General features: G+C 32.3%; 1 protein-coding gene across 1 annotated transcript; it reads right to left on the bottom strand.

Moving 5' to 3' along the window:
* Window positions 1-12693: 12693 nt before the first annotated feature.
* On the bottom strand, window positions 12694-16803 carry LOC150034434 (uncharacterized). The gene is made up of 4 exons (XM_090316731.1): window positions 16468-16803; window positions 16283-16330; window positions 14826-15347; window positions 12694-13356 (listed from the first exon to the last, which is right to left on the bottom strand). Exons 1-4 carry the CDS (start codon window positions 16801-16803, stop codon window positions 12694-12696), a joined length of 1569 nt encoding a protein of 522 aa, XP_090172857.1.
* Between the last annotated feature and the right edge of the window lie 6334 nt (window positions 16804-23137).

Genomic DNA, 23137 nt, shown 5'->3' with positions numbered 1-23137 from the left:
AATGTCAAATCAGGCCTAAATCCAATTAATTGGGTCTAAAGGCTAGACCCGTGGACCAACCAAGCCGAAGTCCAACTAATTGGGCCCAAAGGCCAGGCTTATGGATCAACCAAGCCCAAGCCCACCTGTGAACTCTATAAATAGAGAAGCTCCCCTCAATTGGACAGGTCAGTAATTCTACACTAAGAGCTTAGAGGGATTTCTCTACTATCAGAAGACTCTTTGACTCCTAAAGCTGACCATGCTTGAAGACTGAAGTCCTTTAGGAATATAAGCATTCTGAATATCGAAGTCCTTTGAAGATACAAGCATTCTGAAGACCAAAGTCCTTTGAAGATACAAGTATTCTGACCACGCTTGAAGACTGAAGTCCTTTGGAGATACAAGCATTATGAAGACTGGAGTCCTTTGAAGATACAAGCATTTTGATCACGCTTGAAGACTGAAATCCTTTGAAGATACAAACATTCTTCCAAGACTCGAAACTTAAGAACATCCACACGCCCCGCTTCTAAATATCAAGCGTACGCATTCAACCGAGAGAGAATCAGAGGATCATGTACTAGAGATCGAACCACATCGCATCAAATCAACCTCAACATCAACACCAACTCAACTCAAGTTCAACTCCACGAAACAAGTTTCTCTGGAAGCCTCGTACGAACACTAATCCTCCAAGAAGATCAACAAGCCCAAAGGCCGATCGTCCAAGAAGATCAATAAGCCCAAAGGCCGATCATCTAAAAAGATCAACAAGGTCGATCGTCCAAGAAGATCAACAAGCCTAAAGGTCGATCGTCAAGAAGATCAACAAGCCCAAAGGCTGATCATCCAAGAAGATCAACGAGCCCAAAGGTCGATCACCCGATCAACCAACTTAAAGATTATAGTTTATTTTGAAAGCATTAAAATACTATGTATTAGAGATTATACTCGCTTTCCACAAAATTAATATAAATACAAAGTTCAAGTTCCATGAAATAAATTTCTCTTGAAATCTCGTGGGAACATGTTTTGTTATGTACCATAGTGACAATTTAAAAAAAAAAAAAAAAAAAAAAAAAAAGAAGAAGAAGAAGAAGATGAAATTAAAATTGTTAAAAGATTAAAAAAAAAAGACCCAGAAAAGCTTTAAAAACAATTAAAAGGCTAAATGGTATAATCAGTATATAAAAGTACAATATTAATTTCCAATTACATGATATAATATTGTAAAAGTGTCAATTTTGCCGCAAACTATTTGACATTCATAAAATGTTATTTCATAGAAAATGAAAGAGAAATTTCACATAGAAAAATGTTAAACTATTTATAGAAATAGTAAAACAAAGATATATATATTGATAAACACGGATGAACTTCTATTCACCTTTATCAATGATAGACTTGTATTGGTTTCTAATACTGTTAGTATCAATGATAGACTTTCATCAGCTTTTATTACTGATAAACATTGATATACTTCCATCAATTTCTATTAATAACTGACTTTCATCAATACACTGATAGACTTCTATCAGCGTCTATCAATGATAGACTTGTATCAGTTTCTTTCAATGATAGACGTTGTTAGACTTCTATCAACGTTTATCTATAATAGACATTGATAAAAATGTCTATCACAACTATAATTCAATTTTGTTATTTGTGTAAATATTTTCTCTTATTTTCTATTTTTGAAAATTCCAAAATGACGTATACTTTATATATATTTCAATAATGTAATGCCATATTAATCTTTTTTAAGAAAGATGGAGTATAAATTAAACATTTTAAAATAGGTCAAAAATTACTTTTAGTCCCTAAACTTTCATAAAGTAATAATTTAGTCATTAAACTTTAGTTTGTAACCATTTAGTTTTTGAACTTTCAATTTTGTAAGAATTTAGTCCTTAAACTTTACTATGTAACAATTTAGTTCTTATACTTTCAAATTTGTAACAGTTTAGTAATTATTGTAGAAATTAGAGTTAAGATTTAATAAGATCTTTTGCATAAATAAACCAATAAGCTAATTAGAGACTCAATGTTTTTATAAAATACAAAATCTACATCATAAAATATTAAAAATTGACATCTAATTTTGATGAACTTGTCTACATTAGGGACTAAATTGTTAGAAATTTAAAAGTACAAGGACTAAATTATTACATACTAAAATTTAGGGACTAAATTGTTACAAAGTTGAAAGTACAGAAACTAAATCGTTATAAACCAAAGTTCGAGGACTAAATTGTTATTTCCATAAAAGTTCAAAAACCAAAAGTGTTTTTTAAACTTTTTAAACATTATAGACAAAGAAAAAGAATAGTGTTGAGAACTTGGAACCTAAGGATATATTTAACATAATTAGAACAAATGTTTTAAAAATATTTGATTCCACTAAAAAGTAGAGTACAATTTTGAACCGAAGAAGGTGAATTGCACCACTTGATAATTATACTAAAATCTCAGATTTTCCAAATCAAATAATTGGAAAAAAAAATGCCCAAATGGACCCAAAAACCAAAAACTTCTCTATGATAGACTTTTTTTTTAAAATATTTTTTATTTTTATCCTTTTTACATGTGAAATATCATTTTTACCGTCCATATTAAATACTTTCCTTCTCTATTTGTTACATCTTTTTTGCTCTTCCCTTTCGACAACCAAAAAACAAAATTTCAATGCCATTTAAAAGTAAAGATGTTTTAATATTTTGCTAGCATAGTTGGAAAAACGCAAAAAACAATAATTTGTTTTAAAACATGGTTACTTTTAAATAACATTGAATTTTGGTTTTTTGTTGTTGAAAGAGAAAGCAAAAGAGTTGTAGGAAATAGGGGAAAAGGGAAGAATTTAATATTGAGGGTAGAAAAGATAGTTTGCATATGAAAAGGATAAGAAAAAAAATATGTTAAAAAAAAAATTAAAAAAAAAAAAGCCAATCATAGAGAAGTTTTTGGTTTTTCTTTTTTGGGTCCATGGCAATTTTTCCAAATAATTGAGTTTTTTTTTTTTTAAGTACGAGGTTGAAAAATATTTTTTGTTCTTAAACCTACGTAGAATTAACTATTTAGACTTTCTAAAAAAAACAATTTAGTTTATGAACTTTAGTTAGTGACGATTTAGTCTCCATCTTTCAAATTTATAATAATTTAGTCTCAAAACTTTAATGAGTAATCATTTAAACCCCATATTTTAAAATTTATAACAATTTAGTTCTTATTCATTTAATCTTCGGTTAGTTGATTGATCTACACGTATAAAAAAATTCATTAGATTTCAATAATATTTTTCATGATAGGCACTATATATGAATTGTAAAGTACAGTAATTAAATTATTACTTATTATAATTTAGGAACTAAATTGTTACAAATTCAAAAACATTGAGATTAAATTGTTACCAACTAAAACTCAAAGACTAAGGCCTCATTTTGTAACCATTTGGTTCTTTTTGTTTTTGTTTATGAAATTTAAGCCAATTTATTTTCTATTTCTTACCATATTTTGCATTTGTTTAAGTACAATGGTTAAATACTTAACCAAATTCCAAAAACAAAAATAAGTTTTTGAAAACTATTTTTTTTTTAATTTTGAAAATTTGACTTGGTTTTTTAAACTATTGATAAAAAAATATATAACAAATAAATAAATTTGAAGATGGAAGTAGTATCTATAAACTTAATTTTCAAAAATAAAAACTCAAAAACCAAATTGTTTATAAATGAGATGTAAATTTTTAGTTTTACGAAATTCCAAGAATGAAAACGTTTTTTCAACCAAAGTATAACAACTTATACAAGGTGATAGGGACTCGAATCAAAACACAAAAAACTTCTAACTACTTTCTAAATAAATAAATTAAAATAAGAGACTTCTAGTTACACTTTTATTATTTAACCAAAAAAATTTCTATAGTACGATTCCCTTTATTCATGGTATGTTACGTCAATATTTTTTTAAAAAAAATCAAGTAGAGTCTACGTACATTAATGTGGGGTATATTGTTTTTTGTAAAGATAAAATTATTGCGTGAATAAATAGAGTATGGTATTTTCATTTTACTAAAAAATTTTCTTTTTTTTTTTTTAAAAAAAAGAGAAGTACAAGTCAATTTGTTAATTTTTTATTTTATATATATATATATATATTTATTTATTGGTACTAAAAAAGTTAGCAATGTCTTTATATGGTCAACTTAAAAATTAAAATATATGTACTAAAGGGAACTTAAAAATTAAAGTAAATTACTTTAATAATTATCTTTAGAAAAATAAACTAAAATCCCCCGTCACCTTTTTAGGTCAACTTAACTTGTGTCACGTAACTTTATAAGATGGACACCGGCCTCTAGTTTATTTAAGTTCAATTATTAAGGCCAATAATTATACTCAAATCTCCTTTAAAAAAATATAAATAATTGTACTGAAATCTGCCACGTACACTTCTAATATATTTTCTTCAACTTTTTTCCCCCTCTCCAAGGTTTTCCTTTAAATCCGTTTGGTAATTACTTCCTATTTTATTTTTAAAAATTAAGTTTATTCCTTCTGATTTGCAAGTATAATCGTTGAATTTTTAGCTAAATTTCAAAAATAAAAAAATATATTTAAAAGCTACTTTTTTAGTTTAAAATTTGGTTTGGTTTTAAAAACATCGGTAAAAAATAGATGCACCAAGGAAGAAGTTTAGAGATAAAAGTTGTGACTGTATGCTTAATTTTCAAAAATAAAAAACAAAAAACTAAGGCCTAGTTTGATAATCATTTCATTTTTTTTATTTTTAAAAATTAAGTCTATTTCCTCCTCACATCTTACAATAATTCGAATCTTTCTTAAGTATAATGGTTGAATTCTTAGCCAAATTCCAAAAACAAGAACAACTTTTTAAAAGTTATTTTTTTTAATTTTTCAAAATTTGGCTTAGTTTTTTAAACCATTGGTAAAAAGTAGATAATAAATGGAGAAATTTGAATGTGGAAGTAGTGTCTATAGACTTAATTTCCAAAAAAAAAAAAAAGGGTTATCAAACGGAATCTAAATGGTTACTAAATGAGACATTAGTTTTCGACCATGACTTACTTTTGTACCATCTTTTATCTTAAAATTGGAAAAAAAAATCCACTGATTAGGATGTACACTACTACAAAAACTATATTACTTAACACTTGAAACTTTTGAGTTCTTGACGTTTTTATTAAAAAAAAAAAAAAAGTCAAGTAACATGTAAATTTGATGAAAAACGTCAAGAATAATGAAAAAAAAATGAAGGTTCGCAGAAATTTTTGAATTTTTTTCATTCCATTTTTACTTGATGCTTTATAAATATCAAGTAATTTGTGATTTAATTTTTTTTTGGGGGTTTCATATATTAAATAGATGCAAACTACCATCCATCTAATTGGAACCTGATTCATAGTCTTCAAATTAAGTGTTACGGTTGTTTTGAGGTAAAACTTATCTAAACGTTCTTTCAATTTTGATTTAGGATTCTGAATTGATATATTTATATTATGTGTGAAAGCTCTAAGGAATTATATGATGTATATCTTTTGTTATAGGACCCAGCTCCATTGTCATATCTTTTCGAAAAAAGGCATCCAAGAACTATGGCATTTCATTGAAGGTACTTAATTCATTCCATTTCACTGCTTTATATATATATATATAGTTGTCTTTTTTTAGTTTTTAGCTTGATTAACTGCATTTTTGGCTTGAAACTCCCAAATCATATCATATTCAATGTTTACGATAGTTTTAGTTTGAGTTGAGATTCACATTTACGGATGTACGGGTCAACTTGTAGCCATATTCAATGTTTTGATTTCAAAAGAATGGTTTAGTTTCAAGCTCAAATGTGATTTGTTTTTTTATTTGTATTTCGTGTTAGGTTTGTGAATCATGTTACCATTTGCTTTTTCCTTCAGTTTTTAGGACTTTGTAGGTTGTGGTACTAATTTTAGTAATGTTTAAATTATTTCAATCTATATATTGTGGTTTTATTTTATATTTCATTTGTTGGGTCTTGATTTTTATGGCTTGTGTAAGGCTTATTTCATGGTAGACATTAGATTTTGTCTTTTTTTTTTTTTTTTTTTTTTTTTGGTTAGAAAGATATGTGATGCCTACAAATGCATTTTGAAATTCTTGGTATTGAACTTTGGAATAGCCGTTTAATCCATATTTTGGTGGTTAATCTTTTCTCCTTGGACTTGACGTAGTGGGGTTGAATGTGAACCCTCCCCCTCTCCTAAAAAAAAAAAGTTTGATTTGGTGCTTTTTGTGTGATTAAAGTATGTTTGGTGCTTAATTGTGTGATTAAAGTTTGATTTGGAATTTAGTGTGATTAAAGTATACTTTTAAACTTTTATTGATTGAGTTTGAAAAGTTAGCACACTACAAGAAATCAGGCTTCTCTCGACGCCTGAAATTGCCGAAAAATGGTAGAAAACGCGTCAGGAGATCCTTTCCCGACGCCGTACTGATCGTCGGGATTTTGGTCAGAGAAATCCGTCGGGAGAGGAACTCCCGATGCTGGAAAGGGCGACATCTGGAGTTGTTCACAAACTCCCGACGCCGATTGTACGGCTTCGGAAGTTAGGGAACTCTTGACGGTCATTGTACATTGTCAGGGGTTCCACTAACTCTCAATAGTCTGTTATTTCTTTACAATTATTGAGAATGTATCAATGTGCGATACGCTTTTCCTTTGAAAAACTCACCAATAACAGAATCATAAGTTTGCACACCAATTGTCCATAATTCTTTCAACTCTTCAATCAACGGTTGCAAGTAAACATCAATTTCCTTTCTAGGAGATTTTGGACCAGGTATGAGCAAAGACATGAACAAGTTTGTTTCCTTTATGCATTTCCAAGGGAGCAAATTATAAGGGATTATCACCACAGGCCATATACTATAAGAGGTATTCATATTTCCAAATGGATTGAACTCATCTGAAACTATTTCGGGGATCTAAAGCAAAATGAGGAAATTCAAGGTCAAAATGTTTCTACCCCTCTGCATCAGCTAGATGTCGCAATACATCCTCCGTTTCAACTCGCTTATCTTTATGCCATCTCATGTCAGAAACGCCTTCTTTTGATGCAAACAATCGTTTTAATCTCGTATCAATGGAAAATGATGCAATATCTTATGTGGTATTTTTTTACCCTTCCCATCATTAACTTTGTATCGAGATTCACCACAAACGGGACATTGTTGTAAATTTGCAAATTCTTTCCAATACAATATACAATCATATTTGCACGTATGAATAGACTCATAACCTAGGCCTAAATCATGCAATTTTCGCTTAGCTTCATAAAATGAAGTAGGTATAGCGGTGCCAGTGAAGCAACATGTCAAACAATTTGTTACTCCAGCTGTTGAGAACTTTGATATGCATCAACTTCACTAAAAAGCTCAAAGACGAAAAATTGCAAACAGCCAGGGTATAGTTCATTACATGCTTCTGTCATTAAATCCTCGAATAAGTTCGTCGTATCTCTTTCTTGACCATTAGAGGACATTTCATTCTCAATTCCTTTTTCATTTGCATCTTCTTTTTCAATTGGAACTTGTAGATCGTTTATAAGATTCAACATCTCATTTTCTTTGATAACATTACCTTCTATACTATTTACTTCAACATTGTATATTGAATGAGTTGTATGACTTTTCAAACCTCTAGATAAGTTTACTGGCTCTCCATGATATACTCATTCACAGTATGAGGGAGATATTCCATATGTTAATAGATGTCATTCCACGATATCTAATTTTTTCTAAATTAAATTCATACAATTCTTGCATGGACATCTTATTCGTCTCGAATAATTAACATGAAATTTCGCCATATCTAAAAACTGGGATACTCTATCTCTATACTCCACTGATAACTTATTTCTTAGTTTAATCCATTCTTTATTCATCCTTAAAAATAAATCTTTTCTCACCAACTTGTAATCCAAAACAATAATCGGTATTAGAGGACAAAGTACAAAGCCTTTAGTAAGCATGATTTTTGATTAATTTAATACAAAATTATTTAAGGTGATGAGGTGATGTATACATAGGTTTATGTCTATCATAGGTTTAATGTTTAACTTTTAGATGAAGGACCTATATCTTTTAACTTAACTAGGAATCAAAAAGCTATTAAATCTAGTGGTAGTTTTGTAATTTTTGGGAAAACGAGGCCTCAATATTCTCCAAAAAAAAAAAAAAAAAAAAAAAAAAGATCAAAATTCTTATTCTTAACAACCGTTGGAAAAAAAAAAAGGAGTTAACAAGTTTTCACTCTCACCGTCTTCTCCATCTCCAACCTCATTGATTCCTAAAATCCCAAACAAAGCAATCCAAATGCCCAAAGCTTCTCTTCTTTCCAATAGCAATCCAAATCCAAATCCCAAAAAAGGCCTCAATTTCCCTCTTTAATTGCCTATGACACTTAAACTAAATTTTTTTCAAGTTGGAGCCATTGAAGGATGTTTGTAAATAAAAACAATAAAGAGTCATTGAAGAATTTCTTTAAGTATAATTTAGAAAATTTGTTTAAATTAATAATTAAATTGTTTTTACTCTCAAACTAAGTATTCATATTGAATTACTAATTTTAGACTAAATCGCTACACAATTGAAAGTACAAGCTTTACATAAAATCAAACAAAGTAGACAAGCACAAAATCAAATTTCAATCAAACTCAAAGCTTTATACAAAATCAAACAAAGTAGACAAGCACAAAGAGGTTGAATATAAGTTTTCTAAAATGCTGAGATAAAAATAATTACCTTATGAAAGTACAAGCTTTACACAAAATCAAACAAAGTAGACAAGCACAAAATCAAATTTCAATCAAACTCAAACTTTACACAAAATCAAAGATGTTGATTTTACCCAAAATCAAAATCAAACTCAAGCTTTACACAAAACCAAAGATGCATCAATCAAAGTAGACAGCACAAAGATGTTGAATATAAGTTTCTAAAAGCTGAGGGAAAAATTACAACCTTATGATGGAGACGGAAGAAGAAAGGGCGAGCGAAGATGGAGACGGCTCAGCGAAGATGGAGATAGCGAAGATCAAGATGGAGACAGCGAGAGACGGCGAGATCGCACAGTCGTATGTCAAAAGGGCTAGGGTTTTCAGATTGGGGAAGAAGAAGAAAGGACTTCTGACCGATCTGGAATATATACCGGATCTCCTCGTCGGGAGTTATTTACTAACTTCCGACGAATAAATTACTTCATCAAGAGTTACTATAACCCCCGATGGGTAATGTCTCACCATCGAGAGATAGGACCTACTCCTGACGGTCCCTTACGTCGTCGGGAGAGACCCTATCTTCCAACGACCGATCTTCCGACGGCGAGTATAAGCGTCGGGAGACATTCTTTTTCTTGTAGTGGCATTTAATTGTTATCTTTCTATGTGTTAGTATTAAGTTTTATTATATTGAAGGATCTTGGGATTTTTTTTATTTTGTGTATCAATGTGATATGAACTTAGAGTTTCTCTTTTAGGCATGACTTTAGAGTTGGTACCTTCCATTTCTAGTATTTTCGGATATCAACTAGTAAAATTCAAGATTTCTCGGAAAGATTCTTGCAAAATCAACCAACCAATTATAGAACCACAACACTAGATACAAAGTTAAAGTAATTTAAAGTAGTGTATCAAGTTTTCTTCTTAATAATTATGATTTCACTTCAACTTGTATAGATTGGGTATCCGAAACTTGGTTTTGAAGTCGTCGAATGATTTGAAGATCACTAGATTTACCTTGTCGTTTGGATGAGTGGTTAAAAGGCGTTGGATGTCGTTGGATTGGTGATTTACTTTGCCAAATCTATGACCAACTTGACAAGGTAATCAAAGACCATCAAGCCTTCGATACTAGTTTTAATATTTTTTTCTTGATTTGGTTTATGGTAGTATTTGAACATTACTCTTTGTAATCATCATTCATCAAATTTCATATGGAAGAGAAAAACTTGATTTTCTTTGTTGTTAAACTGGTGGGAATTTAGTTTTATTTGTTGTTGACATAAAATTGTGAATATATATTATTTGTTTATATGGATGACAAGATTGGAAATGTCGTTAATTTGGTTGATGAATATTGTTTGTCTTATATATATCAATGTGATTACTGGACCTCAAAACATGAGCAATTATATAGGTAATTTCTAATAGTACAATTAAAAAAAAAACACACATACAAACTTGATAAGCAAAACGTATCAAGTATTCATTTAGTTGTCAGTTTTTGGATGTCAAGAAAAAATTATATTTGACAAGTAAAAACTGTCAAGTTATGAAAACCTTAATCCATAATAAATGTCAAGAATTTAGATACTTGACATTTAAAGTAAGTCAAGAGATCTCATATGCTTCACAGTTATAACGAATCAAGTAAATTACAGCTTAATACTTTTAGGCAGTCAAAAAATTTCTCTTATTCTTGACACTGGATTACTTGATGTCAAGTAACACTGATACTTGATCACGAAAAAATGTCAAGTAATACAACTTTTGTAGTAGTGGTAAACCAATAATCAATAAATAAAAAACTATAACACCAAAAAAAGAAACAAAAAATCTCATCCTATTAGCACATGCTGAAAAAAAATTGAATTAGGATCCTCGTTTGTCAATTTTACTAAGGTAGATGGTCTAGTTAGATGAAAGTAAACTTCGAGTCTATGTCTTTAGTTTCAAGTTGTCACAATTACAAACACTTTAAGCTTAGATGTATTAACTTTAGTTAAATTTCCTTTACATATTCTCTAGTTTGAGAGTGAAAAAATGGTGTGAATAGTATAAATACTTTGAGAGAGTGCTCTTATAATTGAGATCGAGATAGAGAATTTATTCTCTGTGATTGTAGCAATTTTTCAGATAGTGGATTTCTTTTCAATTCAAACATGGGTTTGATTCACACTCCATGTTCTGAGAAATATTTACCGCCAAAAAAGGTCAGTCGGACTCGGTTAGGACCCTTGATCTGGTTCAGCTAGGTCTTAATCCAACCACAGGGATATTTAGGCTCGATATTTGTGAGTCGTGGTTTTTTTATAAATTTAGAGTTTTCTACTTAAATTCCAATGTTTCCTATTTTTATTGTTCTCTATTATATTTCTGTTTATTCCTACAATAACAAGAATCCCATAATTATTATTAAAAGGACATCGTGTAAAAAACAAAGTTAGGATCATCTTTTGCCCATTCAATTGATGGAGATGTTCAACTTTGATGAAGATGAACCATTCGGTAAAATAATATTTCAAAATTTTTTTTATTTTTTTTTTTATTTTTTTTTTATTTTCTTTTTGGCTGAGAGAAATGTTTTGACAGTTTTGAAAGGGATAACATTGGGTCAGTTTTATAGAGGAACCCTTAACTATTTCTAAGTATCTCTTATCGTTTTAATCTTTGTATATCTTATTCAGATATTATTCTATGATAAAATCTTAAAGATTTAAACCATAAATATTTAAATAAAAAAATAAAAATAATATATATAAAAAAAACTCCAGCATCCAAAAAGAAATTAGTCACTCGACAAAGGCTATTTTAAAGCATTTTGTAAAAAGCTAAGTTATAAGGTCACGACTTCAAGCATGGCCAGCTCCTAGTGTGACGGGCGGTATATTTACTAAGGGGATGCCAAAGTTTGATGAAAATGAACCCATTTTTTTTATTTAAGTAAAACCATTTTAAAGTAATTTTTGAATGCGATTGGGAACTATTCGTAAGTCGTAAATAGCTCCCTTATTGTTTAAACTTAATGTATATCTTGATCAGAGATTGTTTAAGCAATAAAGCTGGCAAGATTTTAACTTTCGTTTCCTGCCATTAATTTGAAACATTTGGTGAAAATGAATCCATTTCTTACCTAAAAAAAAAAAAAAAAAAATACATTTCAAAACCTTTTTGTGATGGCAACTATTGGGCGATTTTTGAAGAGGGTAGCATTGACCATTTCTACAGAGCTTCATATGATTCTAGTTTTTTGTGTATCTTGATAGAGATTATTTGAGTGATATAAATCCAATGATTTACACCAATAATCCCCAAATAAAAGTGTACAGCACCAAAGAAGAAACAGTAATTAAAACCCATGGGCCAATAATTAAACCCTAAATAATAATTAAAACGTGGCCACGATTGCTAATTTGAAGCACTTGGTGAAAAGAAAAAGAAAAGAGTTAGGATTTTGTAAATTTTCTAGTAGGAGATGTTTAAATTAGATGAAAGTGAACCCATTTCTCAAATGAAGAACACATTTCAAAACTTTTATTAATTAGCAATTTTGGAAAGTTGTAAAGGGTACCACTCATCGTACCATTTCAAAAGAGCTCTCTTATCATTTTACGTTGATAATTTCTAACTAAAAAATCTTCTATTATGAAAACAGCAATTAAAGAATATAAAAGAACGTAAAAGAATCAACACACAGACAACTTGCTAAAGAAAACCTACAGATGAGCTACAGAGAGCTATAGAAGGAAAAGAAAGATAGGGCAGTCGTCGGTAAAGAATTTCCTTTTGATATTATTTTTGTACATCTTTACAATTGCAGATGTGTGAATTTATACAAAAGAATAGAAAACCCTAGGCTATAGTAAATGACAAGAGATGAGGGGAATACATACACATCATGGCATAAAACGTAACTAATTACACAAAGGACAAAATAACAATTATATTAATGACTTTTTGGTGGAGTCCTTTCCACTGCCTTCTGAGACTGAACAAATTGGTATGTTGTATTCCTTCACATCCCCCTGCAAACGAGCAGGTAATTCAGTTATCCCGAGTTTGGAGCGAAGAAAGGTGAACTGAGAGTGAGACAAAGGTTTCGTGAGGTTGTCCGCAACCTCATCTGGAGAGGAAATATAACAAACTTCAAGAGCACCTTCAAGAACTTTGTCACGAACAAAATGGACATAGATTTCAATGTGCTTGGTCTTTGTGTGAAACACAGGATTGCTAGCTAAAGCCCCAACACTTATATTGTTGCACCAGAGAATTGGTTTTGACGGCAGTAAAACACCAAGTTCACGATGTAGTTGATTTAGCCAAACTATCTCGGAAGAGGCATGGGCTAAAGCCCGATACTCAGAATCCGTGTTCGAACGTGCAACGGCTGTTTGCTTCTTGGAGGACCAAGGGACTAGAGAGTTACCCAAATACATACAGTAGGCAGCAATAGACTTGTGGTCATCAATATTAGATGCCCAATCAGCATCAGTGTAAGCAGTGATGGCAAGATCTTCAGATGGTGTGATTAAAAGGCCTAGATGTTTGGTGCCACTTAGATAGCGAAGCACCCGTTTAACACCTTGCCAGTGAATGTTTGTGGGCTATTTCAGATGATTCAAATGTAGGCAATGTCAGGGCGTGTAGTTGTTAAGTATTGGAGTGCACCAATTGTGCTTCGATATATAAAAGGATCGGACAATGGAGTTCCATCAAATATAGAAAAGTGTTTACCCACGGCTGAAGAAGTTGATGCAGACTTTAGAGAGGATAGATTCAACCGAATTAATAGATCATCAATATATTTCGACTGGGTGAGCAACAACCCAGAACTGAGATGGGAGGCATGAATGTAGAGAAAATAGTTTAACGGTCCGAGGTCGGAGTTCCATCAGATATAGAAAAGTGTTTACCCACGGCTGAAGGAGTTGGTGCTGACTTTAGAGAGGATAGATTCAACCGAATTAATAGATCATCAATGTATTTCAACTGGGTGAGCAACAACCCAGAACTGAGACGGGAGGCATGAATGTAAAGAAAATAGTTTAACGGTCCGAGGTCCTTTAAAGCAAACTTGTTATCCAACAAGGCAATAAGATTATTTACTAGTTGAAGGTTGTTTCCTATGATAATCCCATCATCAACATAGACCAGTAAAATCACAACATAGGACCCATGTCGAGAAATAAACAGGGAGGTGTTAGCTCTACTATTCACAAAGCCCCATGAGGTCAGAGTGTTCTTTAACATTGTATTTCAAGTGCAGGGTGCCTGTTTGAGGCCATATATGGCCTTGCGTAGTTTAGGTAAATGTTAGAGTTTTGATCAGGGGTAGAGTTGAATGTTTGGAAAGAGGTAGACGTGTTAGGTGTATTTAGCGTTGGGGAAGAACACAGGCGACCAGATGGGGGAGATGGTAAGCCAGGTTTCAGTGGGGAAGATAGGATGCACAGAGTCGGGCTTAAAGTTGGGTTGTGGGGACACTGAGTTTAACTTAGGCTTCTAAGCGGTTGAGGGTTAACAAGATCATGGAGGCTGATAGTGGGCTTGGGCTAAAGGGTACCAGCAAGCTGGTCATCCCATGGTGGTTGTGGATAAGAGTTGAAATTAATTGGGCCAGCTGCAACCTCCAATGATGTATCAGATCCAAAACATGTTGCAAAAGGGAAAAAAAATTCATCAAATTCAATATGTCTTGAGATTAATATTTTCACGGGTACCAGGCACAACCAAGTATTCTCAAATATGAAAAGTTTAACTGCTTATGAATAAGTTTCTCCATTGGAGACTGCCCCTTTAGAACTATTGAAGGTAACCCATTGATTATAAAACTTGAGGTCATAAACGCATCCCACAAAAAATGTAGAGGCATTGAGGCTTGGGCCAATAATGTTAGGCCCATTTCAACAATGTGTCGGTGTTTCCTTTTCGCCCTACCATTTTGTGCTAACGTATAAGGGCAAAAGAAGTGTGATTTAATGCCTAAGGTAGTACACATTTGATGTATTTGTTTATATTCCCCTCCATTATCTAACTAAAAAGCTTTAATAAACGTTCCAAACTGGTTTTTCACCATACTAAGGAAGTGAGAAAAGGCAGCAATTGTGTCACTTTTTAATTTTAAGGGATAAATCCATGCAAATCTATTAAAATCATCAAGGAAATGTATGTAGTAACGATAACCATCAGAGGACATAACTGATGCAGGACCCCATAGATCAGAGTATACTAAATCAAATGGTGCTGAAGTATGTGATAAAGAGGCTGAAAATGGGAGAGCATGAGATTTTCCATACTTACACACTTCACAAAAGTTAAAAACTTCATTGACTTTCACTGGCAATTTACATTTTTTAGCTACATCATTTAAAACTTTTAGAAAGGGGTGTCCAAGTCGTCTATGCAAAATTTCCTTGGACACTGCAACATTAACACTACTATTTTGAACAACAGCAGAGCAAGCCATTATTTTACCATCCGAATTCAAGTAAGGATCGACCGAACCTGAAGCACTACCAGTGGCTCTCGTTGTCCTTAGTCTGTACAATCCATCACTGAGTTCCTCCTTCAACACCACCTTGCTCGTATGGGCATCCTTAACAAGACAACAGTCATTATGAATTTCAATTAACACTTTGCTATCTTGTGCTAGTTTAGAAACACTTATAAGATTTTTTGCTTTTTCAAGAACACATAACACATTTTTCAGATCCATCAAACCATTATGTGTAACTAAGGAACATGAACCAACATGAGAAATGGGGAGAGCACACATGTTACCTACAGTAACTTTTTTAGTACCTCCATATTCAGATGAGTAGGTCATATTGTTTGGATCCCTAATCACATGATTTTAAGCTCCACTGTCTACATACCATTCAGGATTAGCAACTAACTTAGGAGTGGCTATAAACGAATTGTTGGTTTGAGCTACTGTAAAAGCTTGGTTCGTTGGTTGACTTTGACCATCAAAGGTCTGCCTAGAATTCTGACTTCGATTGTTCTGTTCATTGTTCTAATTTGAAGAGAAACCTTTGTTTAGCAGTTTATAGCAAGTGAGAGCAGTATGCCCTTGTTTAAAGCATACTTGGCAGGTAGGTCTATTATTACCACCATTCTAGAGACCTCTGCCTCAACCACGAACTTCTTTTACGTCCACTGTTTGGAAAAGAAGGACGAGTATTGGCAACCACTTTGTTGCTTGTTTTAACTAGAGTTGGACCCATGAGTAGTTGTAAGATTCACAAAAGAGGTGCTGCCAAGAGAGACTGACTTGCTGGTATTTTGCAACTCTAGACATTTTTCAAAGCTCAATAGTTCAGAGTGTAAATCTGACCATTTCATGTTAGCTCTTCCTTGAATTGTGACCAGAATCGGATTATACTTTTCATCTAGCCCTATTAAGACTTGAGACACCAGCGATCAAAGCAAAACAGGATTTCCAGTAAGCTCTAAATTTTCTGCATGATTTTTCATAACTCGCAGATAGTCACTCATTTTCATTGAACCCTTACGTGTAGATTGAAATACCTGGCTGAGGTAGTCTTCTTCAGCACGAGATTGGATTCCAATCAGCTCCTAGATGGCATTCCACAGACTTTAGGCACTTTCATGACCCATAACTTGCTTTGCAACTTCCACAATCATAGAGTTATAAAGCCACCCCAACAAGAGAGTTGTTCGGTGGCTACCCAGGAATGATACAGAGGACTTACCATGATAGAGGAGATCATAGAGGAGCTTGAAGCTCCAGACACAACCTCTTGTTGTGACTCAGCTTGCATAGGGGTTCCGGTGGTCAAGTTTGTCGATGACTCTGCTGCTGTCGGTAAAGCCATCATTGGAGGGCAAATGTCCTCCCCAGTTAAGTATCCTTCCAGTTGATAACTCATCAGAATGGGGAGAGCTAAGTTCTTCCATAGCAAGAAGTCGCTTCGATCAAGCTTGATTGTTGTAATTTGGTTTAAAAGTTGATTCAATAGAGGACTGCTATAAGTAGGACTGATAAACGAGCTACTGATGTTGGATGTATTGGATGAGGCATTGGTCATGGCTCTGATACCAAATCAACCTACTAAATAAGGCCTACAACTGAGCTATAGAGAGCTATAAAAGGAAAAAGAAGATAGGGTAGCCGTCTGTAAAGAATTTCCTTTTGATATTATTTTTGTATATCTTTACAATTGCATAGGTGTGAATTTATACAAAAGAATGGAAAACCCTAGGCTATAGTAAATGACAAGAGATGAGGGGACCACATACACATCATGGTAGAAAATGTAATTAATTACACAAAGGACAAAATAACAATTATATTAATGACTTTTTGGTGGAGTCCTTTCCACTACCTTCTGAGATTGAACAAATTGATCTATTGTATTTCTCCACACATACAGATATATGTGGTTCACTAATGGTTTATTAGCTATGTCTACAACATCCACGGGACAGGTTCACTAACGATGTGTTAGCTACGTGCATGGGGCAAAAAGAGAATTGTATTATTAAAGAAAATATTTTCTGAAAATACAAACGACGCCTCTAGGGTTAGAGAATTTATATAACACACTACTCAATGAGATTCCCATACTTGATTATTTGAAGTGACAGTAAACAAATTCAAGGCATTCCAACACTTTCAATACTAAAAAAGAAATAACCCCCCCCCCCCCCCCATTAATTTGAACCATCGGAAGAAAAAAAAACTATGTTAGGATCATCGTTTGTCAATGCATGTTATTGTGGGGGAAAATAAACTCACTTTTTATTTAAAAAATAAATTTTTAAAAATTATTACTCTAAGCAACTATTTGAACTTATTTGAAAGGGGCAGCATTGATTATTTTTTCATCGGTTTTAAAGAAGTACCATTGATGATCATTTCTGTGGAGCTCCCCTTATCGTTTTAATTTTTTATGTATCTTGATCGATGATTGTTCCAATGATACAACCCAAAAGTTTTAAACCCATAACCTCTAAATAAAGACTTAAAAAGAAACAAGAACCCGTAGAATTATTAATTTGAAGCATTTTGTGGGGGGAAAAAAATCTAAGTTAGGTTCCATGATCATTTCAGAAGTTATTTGCTCTTGAATCTATTTGGTAATTTTAGAAATGGTTAACATCGGCCATTTCTAAAAACCTCCATTCTCATTTTAATTTTTGTTTGTCTTGATTAAAGATTGTTCTTGTGATAAATCCCAAGATTTAAACCTAGAATTCTTAAATAAAAAACTTATACCACCAAAAATTAAACAAAAAGAATCCCACAAAGTATAATTTAAGGGCTAGTTGCAAAATGGACAAAATAAATTTTAAATATTAGGCTCATTGTCCAAATTTTTTAGTTTTGTAAAAATAGCAAAAAAAACAAGTCCAACCCAAAATTTAAAATAGAAAATGTAAAAAAAATTGTAGGAATACACCTGGTACATTTGATGCACACTTGATACATTTGGTACATTCGATACATTCGATACATCTGATACACTTAATAATGTAACTAGTACACTTGATAATACATCTGTTACACTTGATATCCCTTGATACACTATTGATGTACAGTTGATATACTTAATACCCTTGATACACTTAGAATTTTTTTTTTTTTTTTTAAAAAAAAAGACATGAACTTCTTCTTCTAAAGTAGCAGACGGGGGGGGGGGGCCCCCCCCCCTCCCCCTAAAACAATCAACTAGCTACCGCTCTACCTCCCTGCCGCTTACCTTTGTCGACCGCCACTTGTTGGTCACCGTTTCTTTCCCTAACATCTCTCTTTCACCAACTTCACTCCATTTTTTGTCGACCACCACTCCATCTCTCCGCCACTTACCTCTGTCTAGTCACCATCACCAGTCGTCACTTCTCTCTATCAATTAATTGTTTAGGAATTTATGTAATAAAAAATAATTAGAAATTCATATTTGATGTTTTTGCCATTTTTGCAAAACATCAAATATGAGTGACACACCTACAAAATAACTTACTCAAACTACTACCCACTGCAATTTTCCCCAATTTGATGCATTTGGTGAAAAAAATTGAGTTAAGATGAATGTTTGTCGATTCAAATGAGGGGATTAAATTTTGATGAAAATGAACCATTTTTTCACTATAGAAACATATTTTTAAAAATATATATATATATATATATATTGGTAAATTATTTGGTATTTTTTTTAAAGGTGTAACATTGCTCATTTTTTGACGATTTTAAGTGGATATCAGTGGCCATATTTAAAGAGGTTCTTCTCATTTTAAAGTCCAGGTATCTTGGTAAGATATTGTTTTAGTGATAAAACCCTAAAAATTTAATCCTATAATTCCAATTTTAAAGGGAAAAAAAAAAAGCTATAATGACATTCAGCAAAGTAAACAATTGCAAATATAGACATTAGACTCAAAGTATTAGTAGACAAAATATAATATAAAAAAAAATGCAAATATAGTCAAATTTAAATAGTCTATCAGTGATAGATCATATCACTTGTAAGAGTCTATCAACGATAGAAGACTATCGTTGTCTATATTTACATTTTTTTTTAAATAATATTATATACTTGGTTATTGTTCCTAAAAATTCTACCCATTGCAATTACTCAACAAGGAAAAGAAATAGAAAAGAAACCCAATAGTTAATTGAAATCATATGGTGAAAAAAAACTGAGCTGGAATCATCTTTTGCCAATTTAACTTACGTGGATATTCATATTTGATTAAATTGAACCCATTTTTTTAAGTAAAAAACACATTTCAAAAGTTGATACGGACAACTTTTTAGTATTTTTTAAAGGAGTAGCATTGGCTATTTTTTGCCAAATCTCCTCGTATATTAATCACATATTTTTCTAGTCATAAAACTCCAAAGATTTAAACCCATAACCTAAATTAAAAAAAAAAAAAAAAAAAAAAAAAACTACATAGTTCCCAAAGAGAAACAAGAATCCTACATCGGTTAATTGAAAGCTAATGGTGAAGAAAAAAAAGCTCACTTTGGATCATCACTTGTCAAAAAAGAAAGCAAAAGGAAATCCCTACTCGTTAAATTTCATATGTGGTGATATGAATGTTCTCCCAAGACTATATCATCAATATCCCTTGTGTGTTGGCTTACACCCAAGCTAAACACATTTTTCAGAATGAAATTGAAACTTTTGATGTCGGTACGACCTGAAGTACGGAAAGCAAGCACAATAAAAACAATTTAGACCTAGAAATCAATTTTACGTTAAGTAGTAGCTCAATCGGAGATTTACCTTGAATAATCGGAGTCGGTAATCCATTGATGAGAAATACAGTTGTGACAAACATATCCCACCAAAAGCTAAATGGCGCTTAAACAAGTAGTGTGAGACTCATTTTTACCACATGGCGATATCGACATTCAACACGCCCATTCTGGGCGAATATGTAAGGACAAGAAAATCGAGAATCATTGCCAACATTATTACATATCTGATGAACCTTGGTGTATTCACCTCCATTATTGTTGCGCCAACTTATTGAATTGCAGGCCCAAATAGAGATGAAGGCTGATCCAATTCAATGTGGTAGGTGAAAGGAAAGGCTCTGGGAGAGCCACGAACCTCAGCTCAAAGATCAACACGTGGAGAAGACCACTAACACAGATCTGATGGTATTCTGATGAACTGATGCAAATCTTCTTCAGGTAAACAAAACTTCCTCTCTCTCTCTAACCCATGATACTGAAACCCTCTCAACTCTTTCTAACCCTATTCTGTTCTTGGCAAGATTTGCAGATAATGAAGAAGTAATTCAAGCATGCAATGAAGTAAAGATGAAGAGAAAGAAGAGATCTACACAATGATATACGTGGTTTGGCAAGGTGGTGCCTACATCCACGGGAAGGGAGTTCAATCTTTATTGAAAACTACTAGAAAGATAAGTATTTTTCTTTTCTTACAGATCTTGTACAAACTGAAAAGGACTGTAAGTAATTTGAATGTATCTCATATATATAGGTTTACATTTCTGTTACAAGTTTGTTAAGCAATCTGATTGAAGAGGAAAAATATAGTCGTTGAGATTATATCTTCAAATCTCCACTTTAATCTCAACTTAGTAGTCCCCTTCCTTCCAAATCTGACTAATTTTTACCCGTTTTCAGGTAACATGAAGCTGATCTGTTCAAGACACTTGATGAGCTTGAGCTTCGAGACAGGTTTGGTAAGCATGTCAGTTGCGTTCACCGAGGTATGGACTTTTAATACTTCGATTTGTCCTTATTCAATCCTGTCTCTAACGAAATGAAATTTTATGTCTATATGTTTTGTTCTTACATGGTATTATAAGTTTTTGGAAGATGGATAGCACTTTGGTTATCACAGTAGATCTTAACTACTATTTGTTTGATGCGAAAGTCTTACATCAAGCCCTTTAACCACAATGCTTCTTTTATAGCTTCTGAAAGTGTCATGTACTCTGCTTCAGTAGTTGATAGGGCTGTAATTGATTGTAGATTAGTCTTCCAACTTAGTAGATTAGATCCATATAGGAAGAGATAACCTGTCAGTGACCTTCTTTTATCTTGATCCCCTGCAAAATTTGAATCAACAAACCCATATAGCTCAAGTTCTGTCTCTTTAACACTCTAGTAGATTAGCTTAGACTAGATTAAATACCTAAGTATCCATTTGGTAGCTTCCCAATGCCTTCTTCCAGGGTTTGACATGTATCTACTAACTAGACTTGCACAATAGGATAAATCAGACCTAGTAGAATCATGAGATACATCAAGCTTCCTACTGCCTGACTACAAGGAACCAATTGCATCTGATTTAGGTGTTCCAAGTCAGTTTCCTTAGGTGAATTAGCTTAGGATAGTTTAAAATGTTGAGCAATAGGTATAGTTACAGGTTTAGATTAGACATTTTGAATCTTCTGATGATTTTCTCACAGTAATTAGTTTGACTAATGCTAAGTGTAGAGGAACCCCTGTCTCTGTCAATTTCAATCCTAAAGATCTTCTTAGATTGACCCATATCCTTCATGTCAAACTCTCTCTTTAGGAGATTTTTGACATGACTTAAATCTTCTTTAGAACTCCTAACTAGCAACATATCATCCACATAGAGAAGTAGCACACCTTGTTCCTATAGGTAGTTGAGTTCACATAAGTGCAAATGTCATAGGTACACTACAAGAATTTTGGGCTTTAATGTCGGCTTTAAACCAACATTAAAGACAGTTTTAAAGCCCTTTAATGTCGGTTGTTTTTAATGTCGGTTGCAACCGACAATAAAGGGCTTTAATATCATTTGTCAACTGAAACCCATAATCCATTAAAGCCCTTTAAACCGACATTGAAACCCAGAATCCATGTTCGTTTTTTTCAATTATTGTCCGTTTTTTTTTTAAATTTCGTTGTCAAGTCCATTTTTAATATCAGTCAAAAACTTTAAAACGATATTATATGTCTTGTGTTGGGTCAAGAAATATCTGTCATTGTTTTTTATTAAAAAAATATAAAAAATTGTTCATTGTAATGTGTGCCTATTATATTTTGCATGGCAAGTCAACAATATTTGTCTTCCACCTATGAATTCAATAAACTCAAACCTGAAATATAACAATAGACAGAACAATACACTCTACCACAAAACTAAATACAAAGTTACCTGCAATGAAGTACACTTCTATAATAATTTATCCACAAAAAAGAACTAATATTTCCAATCCATTCTATAAGTACTCATCAAATATGAAATAAACACACTAACCAACATTTGTATATCGATAACACACTTTCATAGAACAAGAATTATAATTATCAACCACCTCTATGATAATCATTTCTCTCATTCACAAATATCAATTCGTACTTCCATGAATACTTACACCAAATACCCCATAAACAAAAAAATTATACATAAATCTTCCAATAAACAGATCATGGTTAGATAACAATTCGTCTATCCACAAACCAACGATTAGTACGTCAAATTCATTCTAAACTTACATATTTTACTCAAAAATCGTCAAGATTCATTATAAGCTAGCATTTATATTCTATTGAGACAAAAAAAAAAAATAAGAAGTACATCCTTACACAAATCGGCCAATAAAACTTGCCAATTGGGTCCAAATTACGTCAATCTCTCCTCGGGTATATGCATTTTTTGTATTGAACTACAAAAAGAAAAAAAATAAACTCAACATAAGTTTACATCATTTATTAAATTAAAGCTAGTATATAAAAAATAAATAATTTACGTACGAGGCTAGTAAAGGGAGTAGTAGGAGTATGTACTATTTCGTGTATATACTTTTGCACATAGTACCCATATCCTACAGAATCTAATTGATGGGTGCATTGCATATAAAGAAGTTAAAAACAATTATTCTTATGTTCAAATGAACATAAAT

Source organism: Benincasa hispida, chromosome 8 (genome assembly GCF_027475165.1).
Source record: "Benincasa hispida cultivar pf3 chromosome 8, pf3_genome.v1.1, whole genome shotgun sequence".
Classification (NCBI taxonomy): Eukaryota; Viridiplantae; Streptophyta; class Magnoliopsida; order Cucurbitales; family Cucurbitaceae; genus Benincasa; species Benincasa hispida.
The sequence above is the reverse complement of the archived record's forward strand: the minus strand, read 5'-3'. Positions and strand labels throughout refer to the sequence as shown.

Excerpts from the sequence above, each read along its gene's own strand:
- LOC150034434 (XM_090316731.1), bottom strand. The coding sequence starts at position 16,803 with ATGACCAATGCCTCATCCAATACATCCAACATCAGTAGCTCGTTTATC. Across the intron at positions 16,331-16,467 it reads CTATGATCTCCTCTATCATG|GAGCTGATTGGAATCCAATC; the intron begins GTAAGTCCTCTG and ends AATGCCATCTAG. Across the intron at positions 15,348-16,282 it reads AAGAAGACTACCTCAGCCAG|GATGCCCATACGAGCAAGGT; the intron begins GTATTTCAATCT and ends TGTCTTGTTAAG.